This window comes from Orycteropus afer, unplaced genomic scaffold (genome assembly GCF_000298275.1).
Source record: "Orycteropus afer afer isolate SDZICR_OR568_19922 unplaced genomic scaffold, OryAfe1.0 scaffold00149, whole genome shotgun sequence".
Taxonomy (NCBI): Eukaryota; Metazoa; Chordata; class Mammalia; order Tubulidentata; family Orycteropodidae; genus Orycteropus; species Orycteropus afer.
In genome coordinates, this window is record NW_006921736.1 from 4,012,491 (window position 1) to 4,037,563 (window position 25,073).

The 25,073-nt window shown below is 39.2% G+C and overlaps 1 protein-coding gene across 1 annotated transcript in view; it reads right to left on the minus strand.

Annotated features, from left to right (window-relative positions):
- FRMD4B (FERM domain containing 4B) overlaps nucleotides 1-25,073 on the minus strand; it is a 294,915-nt gene that overhangs the window by 51,895 nt on the left and 217,947 nt on the right. Inside the window, 3 exon segments of the mRNA XM_007946064.2 lie at nucleotides 536-593; nucleotides 4,767-4,832; nucleotides 7,729-7,812. Of these exon segments, the coding sequence (XP_007944255.2) occupies nucleotides 536-593; nucleotides 4,767-4,832; nucleotides 7,729-7,812 (208 nt within the window).

The window sequence follows — 25,073 nt, forward strand, 5'->3', positions numbered from 1 at the left end:
CTACTCAGCTGCTCCCAGTAGATTCCACCATGGAGTTGATTACCAGTCTCATCATGGGGAATACTATATCCAGCTGCCCAGCCACTCAACCAGGCTTAGCCAAGTTGACACAAAAACATAACCACCACAGCTGCTAAATGAAAGATCAGCAGCTCAAAGCTACCATTTGCTCTCTGGGAAAAAGATGCAGCAGTTTGATTTCATAAAGATTTACAGCCTTGGAAACACTATGGGCAGTTCTACTCCATCCTATAGGGTTGCTACGAGTTGGAATTGACTCCACAGCAGTAGGTATGGTTTGGTTTTTAGGAAGATATGTTAACAGATCAAGTATTCTGCAAAAACAATATGCCTTATGATTTGCTAAAATGACAACATATAATTGGGCTTCTATATTTTAAGAAAAATTAATCCTATTCTAAACTCAATTTCTAGAGACAGTTTACATATACATACATGTAAGTTTATGTGATTTTAGTAACTCTCATAAAATACCATGAGCATTACAAAAGCTTTGTCACGTACAAATACTTACCTTCACTGCATAGTAATGGACTCCGTAAGTGGGTAGAGCTTCTACTATTTTCATATACCTATGGAAAATGAATATATATCATAATCTTTGATTAAACTATCGAGAGCACCCTAACGGGAAAAGTGGTATAAAGTGGCATGATTTGTTCCTACTTTCCTCATAGTACCATGACTCTGGTAGAAATAGATAATCCTTTCTGGGAAGCAATACATTTTACCCTATTCAAAGTTTAGAAAGTTGTTACCAGAACTTTAATTTCAAAAAACTATGTTGTTGTTGTTGTTATGTGCCGTCGAGTCGGCCCCGACTCATAACGACCCCTCCTTGGGTTTCCGAGGCAGTATCACTACGGAAGTAGGATTGCCCAACCTTCCTTCCGAGGAGTGGCTGGTGGGTTTGAACCACCAGCCTTCTGGTTAGCAGTCAAGTGCCTTAGCCACTATGCTACCAGAGCTCCCCAAAAAACTATAAGAAATGTTATTTTCTACATATTTAGAAACATGTCATATTATACTATACTGTATTATATTATAAATTCAAATTGCCAGTTTTTTTTTTTAATGCAAGCACCCAATAATGGAAGCAACGAGAATTAACTTTTAGGCCATGCTCATAAGGAGTGATAGACAGATAGCTAGCTAGCTAGATAGATAGGGAAACCGAGGCCTGAAAAAACTGAGCAACTTGTCCCAAGTGATAGGACTAGAGGGCCATGCTGTCAAGATTTGAACTCAGGAATGCCAGTCTCAAGATTCTTAAACAATGTGCTTCTATTGGGTCTTTGAGATATACCTTCAGGGTTCCCTTTTCCTTTTTCTTTTCAAAAAATGATATATGTACCAAGAAGAGCATACCAAAACTTCATATGCTTAGTTTAACAAACTAATAACCTTTGTAACCACTATCATGGTCAAGAAGTAGGCTAAGACCATCATCCCAGAAACCTGCTATCAGTATTTCCCCTTTCTAGGACCACTCTGGACTTCTTTTTATTTTAGGAAAGGTGCATATGGAAGAGAGGGAGGGAGCCAGACTTCGGTAACTATTTTAATTCAGTAAATATTTCTTGTGTACCCTGAAGGGGTTTTGGGGTGGATTAAATTGTATAAGACTTCCTCCTTGCTCTCAAAGAATTGAAGATCCTGTTTAATACAAGTGGATTTTTAAATGACATTTTGAAGATCATTTTCTCTGGACTTTGCAATCACTAATTTGATAATTTTTAAGTCAATGATCTACATGAACCATGTAAATGAAATTAGAGGTTAAGTAAATGTACCAAAGTCATGCACCAATTAAATTACACAGTGAAGATTCAGAGTTTGACTGAACTTTTGAGAGCCTTACCTATCACATTATACTATAAGTCTCTTGTTTAGAACCATAAAGATAATGATTGAGGGTCATGAAGGGACTCTCCATTTAAGCAATGACACTTTGTAATATTCATACTAACTACAGAGAAATTCTTATTCCCTTATTTTTCCATTCAAGAAGTAGATAAAATGAGTTAAAATGTCATTCAAAGATTGCACTTAAGGACTACTAACTTCTGATGTCCACCTTAAAGATTACAGAAACTGTGTTACAATAAAAATGAGATCACATAGATTATCATATTGCTGTCAATAAATTGTACACCTGTAAAAAGTTGAATTGGCAAAAGTTCTGTGATAGATTATAACAAAGGAAGAAGAAAAAAAAAAAAAAAAAGAGCAGCAGCTAAGGCTGCTTTCATTCCTGTACATCCAAATACCTTATGGGATTTGTTTCCTGTGTTTGGAGATTTTTGGTCATGGTATTGTGGGACATCCCAGTTAATTGGCCTAATAACCCATTTAGTGCTTCTGTTCTACCTCTTTGTTTGTTTGCATAGTGCCTGGGGTCTTAGAATCTTGCAAGTGGCCATCAAAGGCATGACAACTACTCTCTTCACTGGAGCAACTAAAGAAGGAGAGTCAAGAATAGGAGGATATGGAATGTGTGACTAATTACTGCCGTGAAAAACTACCTTTTTGTCATGAGACAAGAAGAACTGGATGGTGCCTGGCTCTCATTGCCAAACATTTTGATTAAAGATTCCATAGAAGAATCTTGATTAAAAGAGGGGGAAATGCAGAACAGAATTTCTAATTTTCATGGGCTCTAGACTTTCTGGAGCCATGGAGAGTGAATGAACCCCTGAAACTACTTCCTTGAGATAATCTTTAAACCTTAAACCCGAAATATCCCCTGAAAACCAAAAACCAAACAAAACTCACCGCCACCAAGTCGATTCTGACTCATAGTGATCCCCTTTGGGTTTCTGAGGTGATAAATCTTTACAGAAATAGATTGCCCAGTCTTCCTTCCAAAGACTAGCTGGGGGGTTTGAACCGCCAGCCTGATGGCTGAAGTCTTCTTAAAACCGAGCAACAGTTTAGCTTAAAAAAGATCTGCCTTGAATACTGTACTCTTTTAAGAACTATCTATATAGGATCAAACTGACAACAGCAACTGGAAAGATTAGATAGGGAATTTAGGGGGCAATCAGTTTACGTTAAGGAGGAGGAACAACTCAGAAAAGGAGGATAAGAATGGTTGCACAACTTGAAGAATGTAATCACTGTCACTAAATTGTACATGTAGAGTGGTTGAATTAGTGTATGTTGGGCAATCTACTTCCGTAGTGATACCGCCTTGGAAACCCAAGGAGGGGTCGCTATGAGTTGGGTCGAACACAACAGCACATAACAATAACAACAACAGTGCATTTTCAACAGCAACAAAATAAATAAAATTTTAAGGAAAAAAAAATTAGATTACTGTGCACGGAAGTAAGAGGTCTAGGGGATATCTATACACTGACGGGGGGGATCTCTAAGTCCTTATTTCAGTTCTTACATGCTCTATTCTATACTCAGTGGCTTTGTCTTTTAAAAGTATATAGTCATAGAAGTATTCCATAAATACTGTAGCTATAACGTACTTAAAACAGATTACTTTTTATACTCTTAAAACTTTAGTGTAGAAAGTGAACTTTTCTTGTGTGGTAAAAATATATGTACTATTTGCCAATTCAACATTTTTACCTGAACAATTCATTATATTAATGTAATTATTCATTATATTACAATTCAATAACATTACATTAACGTTGTGCAACCATCATTAATATCTCTTGCCAAGTTTTCCATCACCATTAACAGATATTCAAGGCTGGCTAAATAGTGACTCCCCCTTTTCCCCTCCCCTTCACCCTAGTAACTACTAATAAACTTCAGTCTCTTTACATTTGCCTATTCCAGATATGTGGAAGGAAGACTGGGCAATCTCCTTCTGTAAAGATATTGCCTCGGAAACCCAAGGAGGGGTCGCTGAGTTGGGACTGACTTGACAGCAGTGAGTTTGGTTTTTGGTTTGATATTCTAGATATTTCATATAAATGGGATACACAGTATTTATCCTTTTGTGATCGACTTATTGCAAGTGAACTGTTTTTAATAAATACACAACAGCTCTGCAAGGAAGGAGCTCTGGTAGCATAGTGGTTAAGCACTTGGTTGCTAACTGAAAGGTCGGTGGTTCAAACTAATCAGATATTCTGCTGGCAAAAGATGTGGCAGTCTGCTTCCGTAAAGATTAATAGCCTTGAAAACTCCATAGAAAAATTCTCTGTTCTTTAATGTTGTTATGAGTTGGCATGGACTCTATAGCAATTGGTGTGGTTTTAATTAGCTCTGTAAGTTATAAAATTCAGAACTGTATCACTATGATCTGTTCTTAGTAACATAAAAAACCAGAAATGTCCAACAACAATACACTGTGTACTCTAACCAAAGTTGAATCACAAATTGGGAAACTAAATATGGCCTCCAGACAAGTTTTGTGTGGCTGTATTAAAATTTTCTTATAATTATTTCCCAGTATTTAAAATTGAGATTTAAAATATTGAATTTCCAGCTTCTCTTGAAAACTATAATAAAATCTGGCAATCTTTTGCCTGCATTCTAAAACTAAGAATGCCTCCTTTTCCCAAGGGAAAGCACTCCAGTTCACCACATTTGCCATGATTCCCTATTGTCCTATATCTGGCCTACATTGTTCATGTTTGTTGCCTGATACTTGTTGGCATCTCAGTTAAAATAAGAACTATGTATACAAAACTGTACTGACAAAATCATTTCAAATGATTTCTTCCAACAGAAAACATTAAAATAACATCTACGCAAAAGGAAAGAAAGATACTTACTGAACAACAGCTTGACCTCGAGTCAGACCTTTGATTTTCAAATAATGCTCAATTACCCTGTCCTCACTGTAAAACAAAAAAGTGAAAAGTATGTCAGTGTATGATTATATGAGATACAGACTGAATTTAAGATTCTTAGGTGGCTACTGGGCACTTGAGAGGGACAGCCTTCACCAACTTGTTTGGGAGACAGGATCTGTCTAATTTTTGTAGGACATAGGTTCCTGAACATCAAACATTTGACTACCTGCATTATAAGTTTTGCCATATTAATTTTTTAAAAAACTGTTTATTATAAAAGGAAACATAACATTAATTTCTCAAGTGGAAAACTAATATTCTTAATTACAACTGAATGATATTTGACAAAAACAAAATATGCTTATTAAATGCTAGTAAGAGAACATTGCTGAGAAAGTTTTGTTCATAAGACCTACCATCTCTGGTTAAAAAAGAGGGATTATCATGTGCTAGATTTTCAAAAAGTTTCTCCTTGAATTATTCAGAAAGACTAAAAAATGAATTAAAACTATTCTGAGTCTAGGTGCAATTTAAAAGTGGTAATTGTATTGTCACCACTTAGTGACATATGGTTTTAGAAGAATACCCCTTCATTCTGGTCCTAGGATAAAACTTGTTGATTGGAAAGAAGAGAAGTGGCTTGAAGTCTGGCAACTCTTCAAATTACTCAGTTATCTTACACTCCTTCCAGACAAGATGGCTCTTTACACATATTTCAGTATAACCTAGAAGAGTAAATATTTTTTTCTCTATCCATTTTATTTGTAAGGTTTTAAAAGAAGCTTTTGCAAATCCAGTTTCAAAAGGAAGACTTATAATCAGTGGTAGTCAGCCTGTGTTTTTCTCTTAAGAAACTACCACTTAATTTCTTAAGAAGGTTCCAGAATCAGAACACAATATAGACTCATTACTCACTTTCACTACATGTTTGTGAAATATAGTGCAACTTTCTTATTAAAACTAGCAATCTTGAATATTTAGTTTGTACCTGCTTTTTAGTAGAAAGGAAATCTATCTTTACATTTCAGAGACTTAAAGCAAGGAAAATATACTTAAAGGGATTATAAGTAATTCAAAGGGGACAAAATAATTTTCTAGGAAAAATGTGGTACAGAAAATGGGTACTATGGATTCATTAAAAAACAAATAAGCAAAACAACTGAAGAGACAACTTCTGGCCATTGTAGAGTCCTGTGGTCATTAAGGTCACTTCTGATCATTAAGGAACCCTCTGATCAGGGAAGTCTGTTACTTCCTAATAATTACATTGCACTCTGCCAGATTAAGGCCACATTACACAGTGACTGCACATATACTGAGCATTATGTTCACATAAAAGCACACTCTGCAGACCTGTTAAGTACTTGAAAGCAATGGCTCACAACCATTCTTTATGCCTACACTCTAAAGCTTAATCTTTCCTCTTTTTCCCAGGGCAAAAGCTCTACAGTCCACAGCAGTCCTCATCACTCACTAACACCCTACAGTTGGCCGACATTTCTTGTTGTTACCTGTCTGAAACTAGTAGACATCTAAGTTTGTGACATCAACGTATAGGATGCAAGATATCTTCCAACTGTTAGCAAGATAATCTGTAATCAGATGAGGACTGTACATAAAAACTACATAGCAAAAATCATTTCTAATGACCCCCAAAACACACACACAGATACACACAGAGTGGCTGGTGGGTTTGAAGAGCCAGCCTTCTGGTTAGCAGTCAAATGCCTTAGGCACCATGCCACCAGAGGATTCTTATAGTTCCTTTATTTTTTTAAATTGTGATTTGGGTGCAAATTTACAAAGCAAATTCATTTTATTCTCTACAGGTCAGGCACATTTGATTTCACGGCCCCACTGTAATCCCCAACCATAAAAGGCTCTCTTCCTCTCTCCTCCCTGTGACTACCCCTTCCCTGTGCCCTTTTTAATCTGCATTCCTATGTGTCCAGCTTTCCCTCTATGTGAATGCTGCCCCTCTGATGTCTCATGGGTGATTGATCTAAGGGGTGCACCTCCCCAGGGTAGGTGGGTGCATCTCCCTGAGGTAGGTGTTGTGCCTGTAGGTCTTTCTACTGGTGGGCTGAGAACCAATCCACAGAAGTGAGTCCATTTCCAGGCCTGAAGGATAACCTGGGGCCATAGTCTCGGAGGTTCCACCAGTCTCTATTCGACCAGTAATTCTGGTTATTTTTGTGTTTTTGAACTTTGTTCTACATTTTTTCTCCCACTCTATCCAGGATCTCCAATTTTGGTCCCTTTCAAAATGTGGTTAGCATTAATATTGGGCACCATTTAGTTCTTCTGGTCTCAGAGTTGTGAAGGCTGAGGTCCCTTGTGGTCCAGCATATCTTTGGACTAACTGTTTCAAAATGACTTTGGTTTTCTTTACTCTTCTTTGCTCCAGACAAAAGGAGACCAATAGCTGCATCTTAGATGGCTGCTCAAAAGCTTTTAAGACCCCAGTCGCTACTCACCAAAGTAGGATGTAAAACAAGATTTTTATGTACTATGTTGTGCCAACTGAGCATGATGTCCCCCAAGACTATGGTTCTGAGCCTGCAGGCCTGATGATTCTCTCCCTCAAGGTGTTTGGGTGTCTCTGAAAAGCTACTCCAACCTTGTCCTCTGTTCTTTTTGTAACGTACGTGGATAATTTTGTAGCACAAGTACATATGTACTTCTTAAAATAGAAGACACTGAAAATTATCTTTAAGCAAAAGGACAGACTGTGAGACATGCACAGTGATCTCCACGAGATTAGACAAGATCCTTTCATGAAAGGATCAAGGTCTATCTACTGTTACTTTGACAAATTTGATGGACAACTTGACATTTATCTATTATTTATTTTAATTTCCTGAAAGCATTTAGTTCTTAATGAAGGCTATGACAATGAGGTCACTGGGTAGCATAGACCTGTTATCTCAACTTGGCTTACCAATAAGCAATGGATGGATGTTCCTGAAGAGTTTTGGTTGGAAAGGCTGGTAGTGTCTTTAAATCTTTCCTGGCATTTTCATCACTAAAAAGAAAAGTAATACAGCAATGTTAGTCACTACCATCTAAAAAAAAAATCCAAGTCTGGTGCTAAATGAATGAAATTTGAAAAGTAACTATATAGATGCTGGATTCTGTCAAAACTTTGTGGTCAACACACACAAGGGTATGGACACTAACTAGAAATACCATCCAAATTTGATAATCAAATCATGATGGTATTTTGAAACTTTTAAAAAGACAGGAAAAAAAAAAAAAGAAAACAGTAATAAACTGCCATAATCTCATCTACCTTATTCTACTCATAAATTCACGGCTGTTTTCATCGTACATTATTTTGTGCATCTGTTTTATTACGTAATTATGATTGTAATTGTACACATTTCAAATGCTGTTTTCACTCAGAATCCTTCACATTTCATTATATACTTTCTCCATGATCTGATAGCATCCTCATTATTATCTTTAGAGGCTATAAAATATTCTACATGTTGGAATATCGGTAATCATAAAACCATGCACATAATGTCGCCAATTTTTACAAACAGATATCACTGCAATAAAAAGGTTTATATATAATTTTTGTTACATTCTTCTGTAACTTCATTATCACCCTCTGAAACAAAACAGATCAACACCACCATATGTAGAAACCACTTGAAGAGAGATGATTTGAACATGTTTCTAAGGAAACTTTAAGTATCCCTCAAATTGCACAATGTGAACTAAAATGTGTCTCATATAAGGCCAGCTATTATCTAATTAACTATAAATTGGCAAAGTTCTAGTTGTATAAAGAGAAGAGTGAGGTTTTTGTGGAACTTAAGAGAAGGGAGAACAGGTAATATGAAGTAGTCACAGCTGGTCCTGTATTATATAAAAGAAAATGCTCTCTAACTGCCTCAATTGTTTAAGGAGGTAGTCAAAGAAGAAGCAAACATCACTTCTTTAGGGTCTCTTAGAGCCTGGAAGAAGTACATGTAAAAATTTAAAAAAATCCTAATGAATGCCACTAAATAGGACATATGAAAGACACTGAAATGGCAAAAGCTTTGGTACATATATATTTACCACACACACACACACACACACACACACACACACAAAATCCCGATCAAACAGCATACTGTTAACAAATAAAACTGAAAACAGAAAAGCAATAGAGATAATCAATAAAAACAGCAGTTGGTTCCTTGAAAATATTAATAAAATTGACAAACTTTTAGCTAGACTGACAAAAGAAGAGGCAGACGCAAATAAGCAAAATGAAAAACTAAAGAGGGGACATGACAGTTGAACTGACAGAAATAGAGATTTATGGTAGAATACTATGAACAACCGTACGGCAACAAATTGGATAATCTACATGAAACGGACAAATTCTTAGATGCACACAATCTATACATACTTACTCAAGAGAAAGTTAGAAAGTCTCAGCAGACAGATAACAAGTGAAGAGATCGAATCAGTGATCAAAAACCTACTAGTCTGCCCCCCCCCCCCAAAAAAGTCCTGGGCCAGATGGCTTCACTGGGTGATTCTACCAAACATTTACAGAAGAATTGACACAGATACTGCTTAAACTTTTCCAAAAAAACAGAGACAGAAGGAATACTACTTAATTCATTGTATGAAGCAAACATAACCCTGATACCAAAGTCACACAAAAACATCACAAGAAAAGAAAACTATAAGCTAATATCTCTTATGATTATAGATGCAAAAATCTTCAACACAATACAGTTTGTTGTGAAACTGAACAGAATTATTTACTTAAAAGTGGACAGAATTAACGCCATATCAAAAGAGTCATATGCTGTGACCAAGTGGGCAGGGAGGGTTCAAGATTAGAAAATCACTCAACATAATACATCACACCAACAGAACAAAGGAAAGGAACCACATAATCATCTCTGTGGAGGCAGAAACATCATTTGATAAAACCCAACGAACTTTCTTGATGAAAACTCTAAATAAGATTGAATAGAAGAGAAATCTCTCAGTATGATTCAGGCATATATATAAATCCAACAGCCAACATTGCACTTAATGGAGAAAGACTGCGAGCTTTCCCCTTGAAATCAGAAACAAGATAAGGGTTCTTTCTCACTGTTACCACTTCTATTCAATATTGTATCAGAAGTTCTAGTCAGATAATAAGACAATAAAAAGAAATAAAAGATATCCAGATTGGAAAAGAAGAAGAAAAATTATTTCTATTTGTGGATGACATGATCCTATATATAGAAAATCAGAGTCTATAAGAAAACTTTTAGAGCTCATCACGGAATTTAGCAAAGTTGCAGGTTTCAAGGTCAACAAACAAAAATCACTTGGGTTTCTATGTTGTTGCTGTTATGTGCCACTGAGTCGGATCCCACTCATAGCAACCCCTCCTTGAGTTACCGAGGCGGTATCACTACGGAAGTAGATTGCCCAACCTTCCTTCTGAGGAGTGGCTGGTGGGTTTGAACCGCCAGCCTTCTGGTTAGCTGTCAAGTGCCTTAGACACTACACTAACAGAGCTCCCTTGGGTTTCTATATACAACCAGAGTTGAAAAATCTGAAAGGAAATTAAGGAAACAATTCCATTTATAATAGCATGTAAGAGAATTAAATAAATTAGTAAATAAATCTAATCAGGGACATGAAGGATTTATACAACAAAAACTAAAAAACACCGCTGAATGAGACTAATAAGACTTAAATAAACAGAAAGATGTTCCATGCCCATAGACTGGAAGACTTAATAGTTAAGATGTCAGTACTACTCAAAGCTATTCAATGCAATCCCGATCAAAATTCCAACAGCCTTCTTTACAGAAACAGAAAAACTAATCCTCAATTTTATATGGACTGGTAAGAGGTCTCAAACAGCTAAAGCAATGTTACAAGAGAAGAACAAAATAGGAGGGCTTATTGACTTTAAAACAGTATACAGCTACAGGAATCAGAATAGTATGGTACTGGTACAACAAAAGACACATAGACAAATGGAATAGAACTGAAAGTCCACAAACAACCCACACGTATATGGTCAACCTATTTTTCACTAGGGTGCGAAGGCCCTTTGATGGGGAAAGAAGAGTATCTTCAATAAACGGTGTTGTGAAAACTGGATTTCCACATGCAGAAAAATGAAACCGAATCCATGCCTTTCACCATATATAAAAACAAATTAAAAATGGATTAAGGACCTAAATGTGCACTGAAACCATAACATTCTTAGAAGAACAAGCAGGGGCAGTGCTGTCAGGCCTAGCTTTCAACAATGGAGTATCTAATGTAACAACAAAAGCACAAACAACAAAAGACAAATAAATGAAACTCATAAAAAATTTAAAACTTTTATTTTAAAAGACAAGCTACTGGCTGGGAGAATAGTTTCAGAAACCATATATCTAACAAGAACCCAATAATCCAAATACATATAAAACTTCGACGATGTAACAACAAAAACACAAGTAACTCAATCATAAGATAGGCAAAGGACTTGAAGAGAATTCAAGATAGAGGACATTCAAATGGCCATCAAACACATGAAAAGATGCTCAGCATCATTAACCATCATCAAGATGCAATTAAACCACAATCAGACACCTTTTCACCCCGCCTGGGATGGGTTAAAGGAGTTTTGGTGGTGCAATGCCTAAGATATTTGACTGCTAACCAGAAGGTTGGTAGTTCAAACCCACCAGTCGCTCTGTGGAAGGAAGATGAAGCAATTTATGTCCATAAAGATTTACCACCTTGGAAACCCGATGGGGTATGAATTGGAATCAACTCAGGGGCAGTGGGGCAGAATAGCTAAGATAAACAGAAAATAACAAATGTTGGCAAGGATGTGGGGGAAACTGGAACGCTTATCCATTGCTGGATGGAATGTAAAATGGTAAAGCTATTGTGGAAAACAGTGTAGCAGTTACTCAAAAAACTGAAAAGAGAACTGCCATATGACTCAGCAATTTCACTCCCAGGAATATAACCAAAAGACTTAAAAGCAGAAGCTCAAAAACAGACTTGTACACCAACGTTCATTGTAGCACTATTCACAATAGCCAAAATGTAGAAAAAACCTAAATGTCCATCAACAGATAAATGGATGAACAAAAAGTGGTACATATGCACAGTGCAATCCTACTCAGCCAGTAGGAGAAATGAAGTCTTTATACATGCTACAGAATGCATGGAGCTTGAAGACATTATGCTGAGCAAAAGAAACCAATCACAAAAGGACAAATATTATATGGCCTCATATATATGAAAAGACAAGAAAAAGTAAATGTATAGAGACCAAAGTTTCTTAGTAGTTACCAGAGGTGGGAGGGAGGGAGACAAGGAGGGTCAACCATGATGGAAAAATCGCATTGACTAAGGGTGTGACTGCATAGCCGATTATTTTAATTCCTGTCAAAAAGTTACAGACCTGTAAAAAGTCGAACTGGCAAAAGTGTGATAGATATATTTACAGCAATGATCAAAACAAGAGAGTAGATACTGAAGCTATATGTGCAACCAAATACCTCATGGGATTTGCTTTCTTGGTTTAAAGGTTGAGGGTCATGGTTTCATGGGACATCCCAGTTAACTGGCATAATAATGCGTTTAGTGCTTCAGTTCTACCTCCCAGTTGGTTGCATAGTGCCTGTGGTCTTAAAAGCTTGTGAGCAGCCATCCAAGGCACAACAATTTGTCTCTATTCACCTGGAACAACTAAAGAAGGAGAGTTAGGAGTAAGAGGAGGAAATGAAACATGTGGCTAACTTCCTCCATAAACAACAATCTCCTTTGCCAGGACACCAGAAAAATTGGATAGTGTTTGGTTACCATCACTGAACATTTTGATCAAAAATTCTATAGAGGAATCCTGATTAAAAGGGGAAATGGACAACAGAAATTCCAATTTTCATTGACTCCAGACTCTCTGGAGCCACAGAAGTTGGATGAACCCGTAAAACTATTGCCCTGAGATAATCTTTAAAGCTTAAACCAAAAATATCCCCATGAAGTCTTCTAGTTTGCCTTGAACATTATGCTCTTTTCAGAACTATCTGTACGGGATCAAACTGACAACAGACCAACTGGATAGATTAGATAAGAACATTAGGGGGCAGGGAGTTTATGTAAGAGGTAGGAACAACTCATTTTAAAAGGAGGGTGAGAATAGTTGTACATCTCAAAGAATATAATCAATGTCCCTAAACTGTACATGCAGAAGCGGTTGAATTGGTATATGTTGTAGTGTACAGATTCCCAACAACAACAAAATAAATAAAATTTAGAAAACAAACCAACACTGAACCCAAGATGAATTTCCTTCTAAAGCATTCATTTAACATGTATGGATCAGTGATTGGGCTCTGGTAGCCTAGTGGCTAAGGCACTTGACTGCTAACCAGAAGGCCGGCGGTTCAAACCCACCAGCCACTCCTCGGAAGGAAGGTTGGGCAATCCTACTTCCGTAGTGATACTGCCTCGGAAACCCAAGGAGGGGTCGCTATGAGTCAGGGCTGACTCGACTCAACAGCACATAACAACAACAACAACAACAGATCAGTGATTACAATTCAAACTAAGGAACCAAGCATCCTCTCCAGACAGGTCTGTTTTGTATACATTGTACTGTACTGTACTAGAAACTGTTCACTCCTGTCACTTAATCAAGCTGGGTTTAAGTGGTTTCCTTCAATATCTATAAAGAGTTTGTTTTTTGGATCTATTATCAAGTCTCCTGACCATACCCAAGGCAACCAAGTGAGCTCACTGAGCAAAGTGTTAATGAACTTACTCTTTCAGTAATAACAGATACTTAGAGTGATTTGGAAATACAAATATTTGTACCTGTCAATATTACATTCAAAAACAAGTTTGTGGCCCTTCCTAAAGGTGAAAGACCTGGTTTTCCAAATTACTACAGGAAATGAAAAGTCACTTGGATCCCAGTCTTACATGAGGATTAATCTCTATTCATTTGAAATCTGAGCATTGTGGTTTACCCACATTGCCAATCTTGGGGAACTGGTTTGGCTTCCTGAAAATCAAAACATAACACAATCCCATTTATTCATATTTAAAGGTCATCTGTCAACTCCCAGTAATGGTATTTATTTTTCTTAATACCTTTTATGTCCTGTCCTTCAAATCTCATTTTCTTTTAAAAGAAGTTGGCTTGTGCAGCAACTCGAAAGATTAGATAGGAACCTTAAGGAGCAGTAGTCTATGTTAACAAGAGAGGAACTCAGAAAAGGAAGGTGGGAATGGTTGCACAACTCAAATAATGAAATCAATGTTATAAAATTGTACTTGTAGAAACGGTTGAATTGGTGAAGTTATGCTGTGAATATTCTTTTTTAAAAAAGAATTCTACTATATGAAATGGAACAACCAGAACAGAATTAAAGAGAATATTGTGGGAAATGGAACTAATGTCACTGAATAATTTGTGTACAAACTGTCAAATGGGAACCTAATTTACTGTGTAAACTTTCATGAAAAACCAATAAAATATTATTTAAAAAAATAAAGAAGTTGGCTTGTGAGTTCTTTTATGAAAGGTAAAATGCATGTGTGTATTCTGAAATGATAAACTAAGGACAACACTTGTTATTAATCATCACATCAACCACATGTATGTTATCTTCTGGGTACATGTGAACTATCTGCTTTGCTCTAGAACCCAGTCTAACATTCACTTATTTACTTGGATTAGAGTTCATTTTGTGGCAATCAAGATCTCATCTGACTGAAAGCTGCTATTTATCAAAAATCTTCATATTCATTTAACAAATGTATAATAAGTGTACACTACATTCTTAGAAGTGGTCGAAGTGAGCATTGCACAATGGAGTTGCTTTTAATTTATGCAAGTGCTTTCAACCAAGAGAGAACTTATTACCTATCATCCTATTTAATAAAATCATGGCTGACATAGTGGCACAAAGGAAGACACAGAATGGTACACAAGAGGTACAGACAATAAAGATAAACCCTTTTACATATATAATACTGTATTATTGTTGGTGATAACAAACATTAATCTAAGGGTAAATAGATAGGAAGACAGGCTGAATGATTAGATATGTCTAGGCAAAAGGGAACATAACAAAAAAAAACCAACTCACTGCCGTTGAGTCAGTTCCAACTCATAGTGACCCCTCCTTGGGTTTCCAAGGTGTTATCTCTATGGAAGTAGATCGCCTAGTCTTCCTTCTGAGGAGTGGCTAGTGGGTTTGAACTACCAACCTTCTGGTTAGCAGTCAGATGCCTTAGGCACTATGTTACCAGAGCTACCCATAACCATATATAAGGTAGGCAGATGATATTTCTACATATGTATTTGTATGTGCTGTAAGAATGTCCAAATATATAATAGAGGTAATAAGGGGTAAAGTTATGATAACTTCCTAGCCACAGCCAACCATGCCGAGGGAGCGATTAGTTGGACCTGTGGGCTCAAGACCATGGTTTCAGAGGACATCACGCTCAACTGGTGTACATACTAAACAAAAACATTGTTCTACATCCTACTTTGGTGAATAGCAACTGGGGTCTTGAAAGCTTGCAAGCAGCCGTCTCTAGATGCAACAATGGGTTTCTCTTTTGTCCAGAGCAAAGAAGAATGACGAAAATGAAATACACATGGAAGCAATTAGTCCAAGGGCTGCATAGACCATGAGATCTTCAGCCTATATGACCATGAGACCAGAACTAGATGGTGCTCAGCTACTACTTTCAACCACTCAGAAGGGGATCAGTTCGGGAGATCTTGGATAGAGTAGGAGTATAATGTGGAACAAAACTCAAAATCATAAAAAATGTCAGACAGAGCCTGGTAAGACCCCCGAGACTATAGCCCTTACTTACCCTTCAGGTCTGGAACCGAACTCACTCCAATGGCTTCTAGCCAAACAACAGATAAGCATATAGGGTGAGCATTTATATCAGGTAGATACACTCCTTAGAGCAATCAAACATGGAAGAACAGAAGGGCAGTATTTGCACAGGAAGAAAGCTCAGGAGACAGGAATGCAAAGAAAAGAAGAACACAGGGAAGAGGTAACTACAGGGAGAAAGTGGGAAGAGAGCTATTACACTGTGGGGAATTGGAGTCAGTATCATGAAACAAAATGTGTATGAACTGCTCTATGGAAAATGAATTTGCTCTGTAAACTTTCACCCAAATCACAATAAAAATTAAAAGAGAGAGAGAGAGAGAGAGAACACAGACTTATTTATTTGTATTAGAAGAAGTTCCTATTTTCCTCCATATCTGGTCTTTTGTGCCACTGTGCTAAAACGACAAGGAGGCCACATGTTCCGACCTCCTCTAATTCCACAAAGGGAAGACAGGGTTACCAGCAGTAACGCAAGGCCTATTACTGCCAGGCCAGACATGTTGCCTCCCTCCAGTCCTTTCTCCAACCGTTCCTCCCAGAGCACCCACCACCTCTCCCCTGGGTTCGATAATTCACTGCAGTGGCTACACAGAACTCACGGATTACGGGGTTTATTAGGGAAGCACCAGGCTACAACTCAAGTTCAGGAAGAACACTCAGTCTCTCTCCCAGCCCACCGTCCCTCAGCCAAGAGTCTCTCACAGTCTCTTTCCCAGCAGTGCCGGTCCCTCGGTGTCTCACTCAGCGATGCGTGTCTCTTGCGGCTCTTTCCCAGCAGCACGTGTCTCTTTCAGGGGTGCGTGTCTCTTTCGGCAGCACGTCTTCCTCCACCAGCAGTCAGAGAGAGTTCTGCCTCCAAGAGGCCTCCTTTTGAGCCCGGAAGGGTGGTCAAACTAGCCAATCACAGCATCAGAACTCTAAGCACGTGAGAGAGAGTGGGAACCTCCCAGAACATTGTATTGTGCCACGCCCAACAGAAATAACCCAGGTGGGCGACTTTAAAATCAGGATCTCCTCAGTTGCTAATAGCAATTCCCACCTTGGAGTTTACAAAGACTTATGGGTAGAAAAGCCACACTAAGTAATTTACTACACCGCACACTGCAAAACATCCTTTCCTTGTATAGGGTTGGTGACAATATTTCTACAAGTGTATGTGCATGTTCTATAAGAACTTCCAGGTATATAGTAGAGCTGACAAGGGGCAAGGCTGTAGCCACTTCTTGGCCATAGCCAACTACCCAGAGAGAGCAAGTAGTTGGACCTGTGGGCTCGGGACCATGGTCACAGAGTACTTCAAACTCAAATGGCATAACAAACTACACAAAAACATTGTTCCGCATCCTACTTTTGCAAGTAGTGACTGGGATCTTAAAAGCTTGCAAGTGGCCATCTAGATGCAACGATGGTCTCTCCTTATCCAGAGCAAAAAAGAATGAAGAAAACCAAAGACATATAGAAACAATCAGTCCAAGTGACTGGCACACCATGCAATCCTGAGTCTATACGACTATGAGACCAGAAGAACTAGATCGTGCCTGGCTACCACTGTCAACCACTTGGAGGGAGATCTATGTAGGAGATCCTGGATAGAGTGGGAGAACAATGTGGAACAAAACTCAGAATCATAAAAAAAAAAAAAAAAAAGAGGGAACAGGTCTGATAGTCTGATAGAGTCTGGTAGAACTCCTGAAACTATGGCCCCTAGCTGCCCTTCAGGTCTGGAAATGAACCCACTCCTGTGGCTTCCAGCCAAACAAAAGACAGGCATATGAGCTGAACATTTACCTGAGGTAGATACACTCCTTGGAGAGATCAATCATGGGAGAATAGAAGGGCTGTGTATGCACAGGGAGATAGCTCAGGTGGCAGGAGAACATGGGAGAGAAGGACACAGGGAAGAGGTAACTGTCGGCAGGAAGTGGGAAGAGAGCGATTGCATTGCGGGAAATTGCAGTCAGAGTTATAAGACAAAGTGTATATGAGCTGCTGTGTGGAAAATGAATTTGCTTTGCAAACTTTCACCCAAATCACAAAAAAAAAAACATCCTTTCCTTGTGAATATAACCTCACTTTCCTATAAGAACCTAATTCATACAGGGCATTTCTAACAAGCTACCACCAATAATACTGAGGTGTGCTGTGTACCTGGCTGTGACACCAGAATGATAACAAGTAGGCTCAGACAGACAGACCGGGAAGTGGAAATCCAAATGGTCAACAGACATGAAAAAGTGTTTATCTTCATATGTACACAGAGAAACACAAATGAAATCCTCAAAGAATTACCATTATACATCAGTCTGTCAAATTTTTAAAACTCGGGCAATTCCTAATTTAAAGGGAAACATAGAGGAGTAACCATTCCTAATGCTACGATTATTATGGAAATTTGCACACACTATGATCCAGCAATTTCTTTCCTAGAGGAACGTGTACATAAGAATGTTTATAGCAGTATTTTTCACAGTAAAATAAAGAAAACAATTCAAATGCCTCATAACAGTAACCACTATCTATCAAGATAATTCCAACTTCTGGTGAACCCATAGGTATCAGCACAGAACTGTACTCAACAGGTTTCAAGGACTGATTTTTTGGAAGTAGACTGACAGACCTTTCTTCTGATATACCTCTGGTGAACTTGAACTGCCAACTTTTCAAGTAGCAGTTGAGCTTACATTTGCACCACCCAGAAGAAGCCAGGCTGGGGAATTAGCCTGCAAGCCTGAGGCACCATGGATCCACGAACTTACAGGGACAGCCTGATCTGGCTTCAGCACATGAGGTCCCTCCCAAGCTGGTTGGGAGGGCAAGTGGCAAGATTTATATGAATAAGTCCATCAGAAGAGCCCAAAAACAGTTTGGGAGGCAAGCAGACCTCAAATGGGATGTCTCTGTCTTTCACCATAGTAAATGTATCCACCCGTCTGGACATTCCTGACCCTGATGGCATTGGAGATGTTAATTTAAAGATGCACTTGACCAGAATTGCCACAAGGGACTGGTTTCTCTGGGTCCTGCCCAGAGAGAATGCCCATAAATCTACATTGCTTGCTACTCCTCAGTGACCAAACCTGAAATTGTTTTTCTCCATCAATCCAGCAGGAATTCTGATGTCACAATGAAGAATATGCTTGCATTTTAGCTGATTATCTAGGTGGAACCCCTTCCTTAGGTATGCTAGACTCTTATTTTGACAGCTTCCCAAAAGGAAGCTACCCATGATCCACCAGTTAGGCACTGCAACTATATTGTTGGAGATGATTCCTTTTGGCATTCTCAAGTCCCCTTTCATGAACTGTTGTTTTTCTTTACTGACCTCAAAAGCCCTGCAGGAATGTGCAAACCCCACTTATTTTGATAAAGCCACATGAATGGCAAAACTGAAGACACCCTTTGTGTGTGCACAAAACTGTGTATTCTGGAATGCTTGTGTGGAAAAAGCCACCTCCAGCAATGTGTGCATCTGCTCGTGGCTAATTGCACACTTGCTCACAGCAACAGTCAGCCACGTGCCATCCAGACACTGGAGTGGAAGGGAGTGTAGGCAATTAGCAAACAGTGAGTGCTAGTACTTCTTGGGGAAAAAGAATTCAGTAAGTTCCCTTTAAGACTGTTGTTTATGCTTGGTATAGGGGCATTCACTAAATTTCCAGGACAGTTTTTTTTTTTTTTTTTTTTAAATAAAAAAGCTCAAGCCTCAAACTTCATTTTTCCTCTTGATGCTTGTGGTGCAGTGAATTGCTTAATATAGATAGCTCTTGTAGCCATGGTCTTTGTGACTCCCACCAAATGACTAGATGGGACTATGCAAATGTGAGGTGCTTGTGGCCCATAAAGGGGATTGGACAGCTTGCTAGTATTATAAATTGGGTACATGGCAGCCTTGGGGGGGGTGGGACCATGCAAATTATGTGTACGGAACCCTAAGCTGGGGGGTTGGTCAGTTGTGTCATCCCACTAGGTTTAAAACGAGCCATCTCAGACACAGACAGAGGGGAATCTCATTGCCATTAAGAAAGATAATCAGAAGTGGAGTACATCCTTGGACCTAAGATCGCTGCACTGGACCTCCTTGGCAGAGACTGCGAGAGAGAAATCACAGCAGCAGAGGCAAGAGAACCAAGAGACCGGCAACAGACAGTGCAGTGGGCTTCCCAGACCATGGAGCAAGAAAGCTTAGTGCCTTTGGGCAGGAGGCTTGCTGGTGGAGTAGGGTGACTCTCTGGGCACCAGCAGAGCTAAAATAGCTTTGAAACACTTGCCCAAGTAGGACAGAGGCCAGGCCAAGACGCCAAAGGCCAAAGAACTGTGCCTGTGGGCATGGCCGAGGGGAGGATATCCTGATTGAAAAACTGTATCCTGAATGCTCCTGAACATGAATTATAACCTATTACTTTCCTAATAAACCCCATAATCATGAGTATTGTCTGTGAGTTCTGTGTGGATACTGCAATGAATTATTGAAGCAGAGGAGTAGAGTGCCATAGGGTGCGACGGGTGGTGTCAGCACTGGTAAAAAGATTGAAGAGTGGCATCATGTCTGACCTCTGCCTCATAGGAACCAGCCTTGGGCTGATGCTGCTTGATGGTGATTCTGTCTCCCCCTCATGAAATTAGAGGAGGTCACAAGACATCACCCCTGCACTTTTTTTTTTTTTTTTTTTTTACAATGCCAAAGCTATAAGTACCCCTGCACTTTTTTTTTTTTTTTAACAATGCCAAAGCTATACCCTACCTGAATCCCAAAGCAAAAGGGCATAAAAAGTACACATTAAACATCATGCCTCTCTGTATGGAAAAATAATTTGTTCTGTTAACTGTCACCCAAATCATATTAAAAACGGGGGAAGGGGGGGAGGAAGCCTAAACTGAAATGTCTGCAGAGACTTTGCTGTACAAAGAAATAAACTAAGTAATTTAAACAGTAACTTGGGACACTGCGGAAATCAATCTGGTGGTTCCTCAAAAAGTTAAACATAGAATTACCATATGACCCAGCAATCCCTCTTCTAGGTATATATCGAAAAGAACTGAAAGCAGGAACATGCATTACCAGTCAATGTTCATTGCAGCACTATTCACAACAGCCAAAAGATGGAACAACCTAAATGTCCATCAACAGATGAATGGGTAAAAATGCGGTACACACAATGAACCATACATTCTTTATTCAACCATAAAGAGAAATGAAGTTCTAATACATGCTAGAGCAATGGAGGACCCTGAAAACATTATGCTGTGAAATAAGTCAGTCACAGAAGAAAAAATATCGTACAATCCCACTGACATGAAATATCTAGAATAGGCAAATGCAGAGACAAAAGTTTATTAATGGCAAACAGGAGAGAGGGGGCAAGGGGGCTATTCATTACTTAAGAGACACTGAGCTGCTGTCAAGGTTAATGGACAAATTTAGAAATGGATAATGTTGATAACTGCATGTGATGAACACAATGTCACTAAATTGTACATGTGAGCAATGCTGAAATGGCAAATGGTATGTTTTATATAAAGATTTACCACAATAATAAAAGTAACTTGGGACTGGAGTTGTTTTTTCATCCACACAAACTCATAATTTAAAATCTCTGGCACAGAAAAATGTATATGTGGATGTAAAAACACTATTGATTAAGTGCCTGTTCAAACCCAAGATAAAGTTCCAAGCCTGTTAATAATAAATGTAAAAGTACCATATAGTGTCAGTCATCAAAAATTAAATAACTGTGGAAAGGGGCCTCAGAGGACTTGGGCAAGTAGTCACAGTTGGGAACTCTATTTACACTGTGCTCCTTGCAAACCAAGGATTTACTGTCATTAGGAATCACCCTAATTAGAAACGCTTGCCAGTCTTCTGGTGTTGCAGCTTATCGGCCTGATGAAAAGCTGCTTTCTTATCGATGCTTGCTAGAAACCTGTAATACTGACTGGTCCGGTCGCAAGTATATTACAGGAATGGAAAACAAGTAATGACTTTAAGTTTAAAAAGATGTATTTAATGTCAGATTAAGTAGGTGTAATAGGTGCCAACTTCATTATTAAACCATGTGACCTGGATTTGGGGTTAAAGGATGACAACTTGCTTAAAAATGTTAAAGGGATCTTGGTCACTGTATATAAACATCAATTCCTTCAACTAATCTATTGGAAAGGAGCTCTGGTAGCATAGTGGCTAAGACACTTGACTGCTAACCAGAAGGCCGGCGGTTCAAACCCACCAGCCACTCCTCGGAAGGAAGGTTGGGCAATCCTACTTCCGTAGTGATACTGCCTCGGAAACCCAAGGAGGGGTCGCTATGAGTCGGGGCCGACTCGATGGCAAATAACAACAACAACAACAATCTATTGGAAAGGAGCTCTGGTGGTATAGTGGTTAAGGCATTTGGCTGCTAATCAAAAAGTCAGTGGTACGAACCCAACAGCCACTCTGTGGAAGGAAGATAATGCGGTCTGCTTCTGTAAAGATTCACAGCCTAGGAAACCCAATGGGGGTCACTATCAGTTGGAATCGACTGGATAGCAGTTTTTTTTTTTTTTTCCTTTTGATTTGGTTTAATCTACTAGCTGTCATTAGTACCTCTGTGATTAGCATTTTCTAGTAAGTTGCCAGTTTACTTACAGCAAATTTTCCAATAGCAAGACTGCCTTCAAACTCCTTTCACTAAAAAGAAAAAATCACTTATAAAGTCATCTTTAAACTAAACAACAGTTTAGCCCAATTAATAAAATAATGTTTGCCTCGAGCATAGCACTTTTATGAAAAATGACCTATAGGGGAGTAAGTAATAACAGGTAATCTAAAGCAAAAACTCCAAACCCACTGCCACAGAGTAGATTCCAACTCATAGTAACCATAGGGTAGAAATGCTCCACAAGGTTTCCAAGGCTGTAATCTTCAAAAGAATCACACTGCCATGTTTTTCTTTGATGCAGTGCCAGTGTGTTCGTACCACTGACCTTGAGATTGGCAGCTGCCTGTTTAACTGCTGTGCCTAAGTTAATGGTGATGAAACAGTATGGGTAGAGACAGAACGGTGACACAATGTGAAGTACATAACCAATGTTATTGAACTGTCCATGTAGAAACTGTGAATGGAGATATGTTTGGTTGTATATATTGCCACCAAAAATCAATAAAATATCAAAAAGGAAAATCACATTTCTCTCAGTTATCTGTGGAACTATGTCAGCAATAATGACTCTAGTTCGGTTCATAATCTACTCCACTTAACTACGGATTTCCACTGTCAGATTTCTCTTTAATAATTAAGAGGATATGAAAGGTAGCAAACCCAATAAAATACTAATTTTCTAGGTCCCTAACCAGCAGTATCAGCATTATTTGAGAACTTGTTAGAAATGCAGATTCTCGGGCCCCACCCCAGACCTTCAGAATCAGAAACTCTGAGGGTGGGGCCTAGCAGTCTGTGTTTTAAAAACAGTTTGAGAACCACTTCATTAGAATAAACACAACATAAAACTGAAATTTCCAAGAAAGAGGCAGTAATCCAGAATTTAAAATGGGAGAGATGGTCAAGCCTTTAGGGTGGGTGACCTCAGACCCCAAACATGTTTTGAATGGCAACAGTTTAGAGTCACTGGGTGATACAAACAGTTAATGCACTGGGTGGTTCACGAAAAGGCTAGAGGTTTGAGTCCACTCAGAGGCAGTTGCTCAGAAGAAAGCATCGGTTATCTACTTTTGAAAAATCAGCCACTGAACACCCTAGGGAACGCAGTTCTACGCTGATACAAGTGCGGTCACCATGGGTCAGACTCCATGGCAAACGGTTTGCTTTTCTCTCGGTTATTGCCATAGTATCTAAAATGAGTGCCTGGTTTACTGTCCACCTCTCCAAGCCAAACTTAAAAGCAAGCAGCTCCCACCAGCCGGGTCTCTGAGTCGAATTCATCTGGTCCAACCCCTAAGTTCACAGATGGGGGAAAAGGAGATCCAAAGATGCTTGATGACTTACCAAAAGCTCTCCAGTGAGGTGGCGGCAGATCTAGAAGACCAGAGGCTGGCGCTCCGGGCTCTCTGGTCCGTGCACGAAGCGGAAAAGAGGAAGAGCAGGAGAGATTTGGAAAACTGGGAGGAGAGAAGGAAGGGGGAGGCGCAAAGGGAAATGCCAGGATTGGCGGAGCCAGACTATGCCCCCTTTCCCTTGCAGGCCACAGGGTCTTTCCATTCTTAGAATTTCTTGACCACACCTCAAGGCAAGTCCTGTTTGTCCATTTGAAAAATTACTAGATCATGTCTCCCCATCAAGGAGCCCTGCAGGCAAAACGGTTAAACTCTCGGATACTAAGCTAAAGGTTGGTGGTTTAACCCACCCTGCGGCTGTTGCTCTTCCTAGAGTCCATTTGGACTCATAGCGGCCCCATAGGGCAGAGTAGAGCTGCCCCAGAGAATCTTCTCGGCTGTTTATGGGGGTGGATTGCCAGGTCTTTTCTCCCACAGAGCCGCTGGGGGGCTGGAACTGCAGACTTTTCGGTTAAGTAGCGGAGGGTGTTAGGGCCCCTTCTATAAAGACTGCAGTGAAGAAAACCCTATGGGGGAAGTCCTACTCTTGTCATGTGGACTCAGTACCAGTAGGAACCCACTCAGCAACACCTAACAAAAACAGGAAGTTGAAAGGATTACAGACGCCATTTACCTTCCCTCAGGCAGGAGCTAGGAAAGGTAGGTGAGGCAGCTTTTCCGGGGGGATAGTCACCCCAACCTTCACCTTGACGAAAGGAGCTCGTCCTTCAGAGGAGTTAAACAATGAACATGTATTTCTAGGATGTGAATAGTGGGTTTGAACCGCTAGCCTTCCGGTTAGCAGTCAAATGCTTAGGCACTATGCCACCAGAGCTCCTATTTGTCATATCTGACAACATAAAAGTTGACAAGAAGCTGACTGGAAGAACTTTGGAAGCAATTGGCCAAGTTCCAAGTTCTAAGGAATTCTGAGATTGGTTCAACAGAATTCACAGTACCCAGAGGAAGTTCAGTCATGAAACTTACTCTCCCAACATCATGGCCAATCCATGGGACTAGAGTCAGACTCTCCTTAAACACTCTAGAAAAGGTGCATCGTATAGCAATAAATGTCCTGTGTGCATTCTGGGAAACCAAGTGTCCTCTCAGCTAGAATTCCTTTGTCTTTACATTTTAATTTGACTGTGGCCTACCTTTTTTCAAAACAAATTATCTGCACACTTGATGGGGGATCAATTATCAAACTATTTCTAATAAACTTGAAAATGTGATGAGAGGTTTTTCTAAACATTAGCCAATTCTGAGGATTCCCATACTGTCTCCTTTGAACCTTCAGTTCTTTTAATATCTGGTAGAAACACAAGCCCTATGTGTGATTTTTGCTTGGAAACAAACTAACAT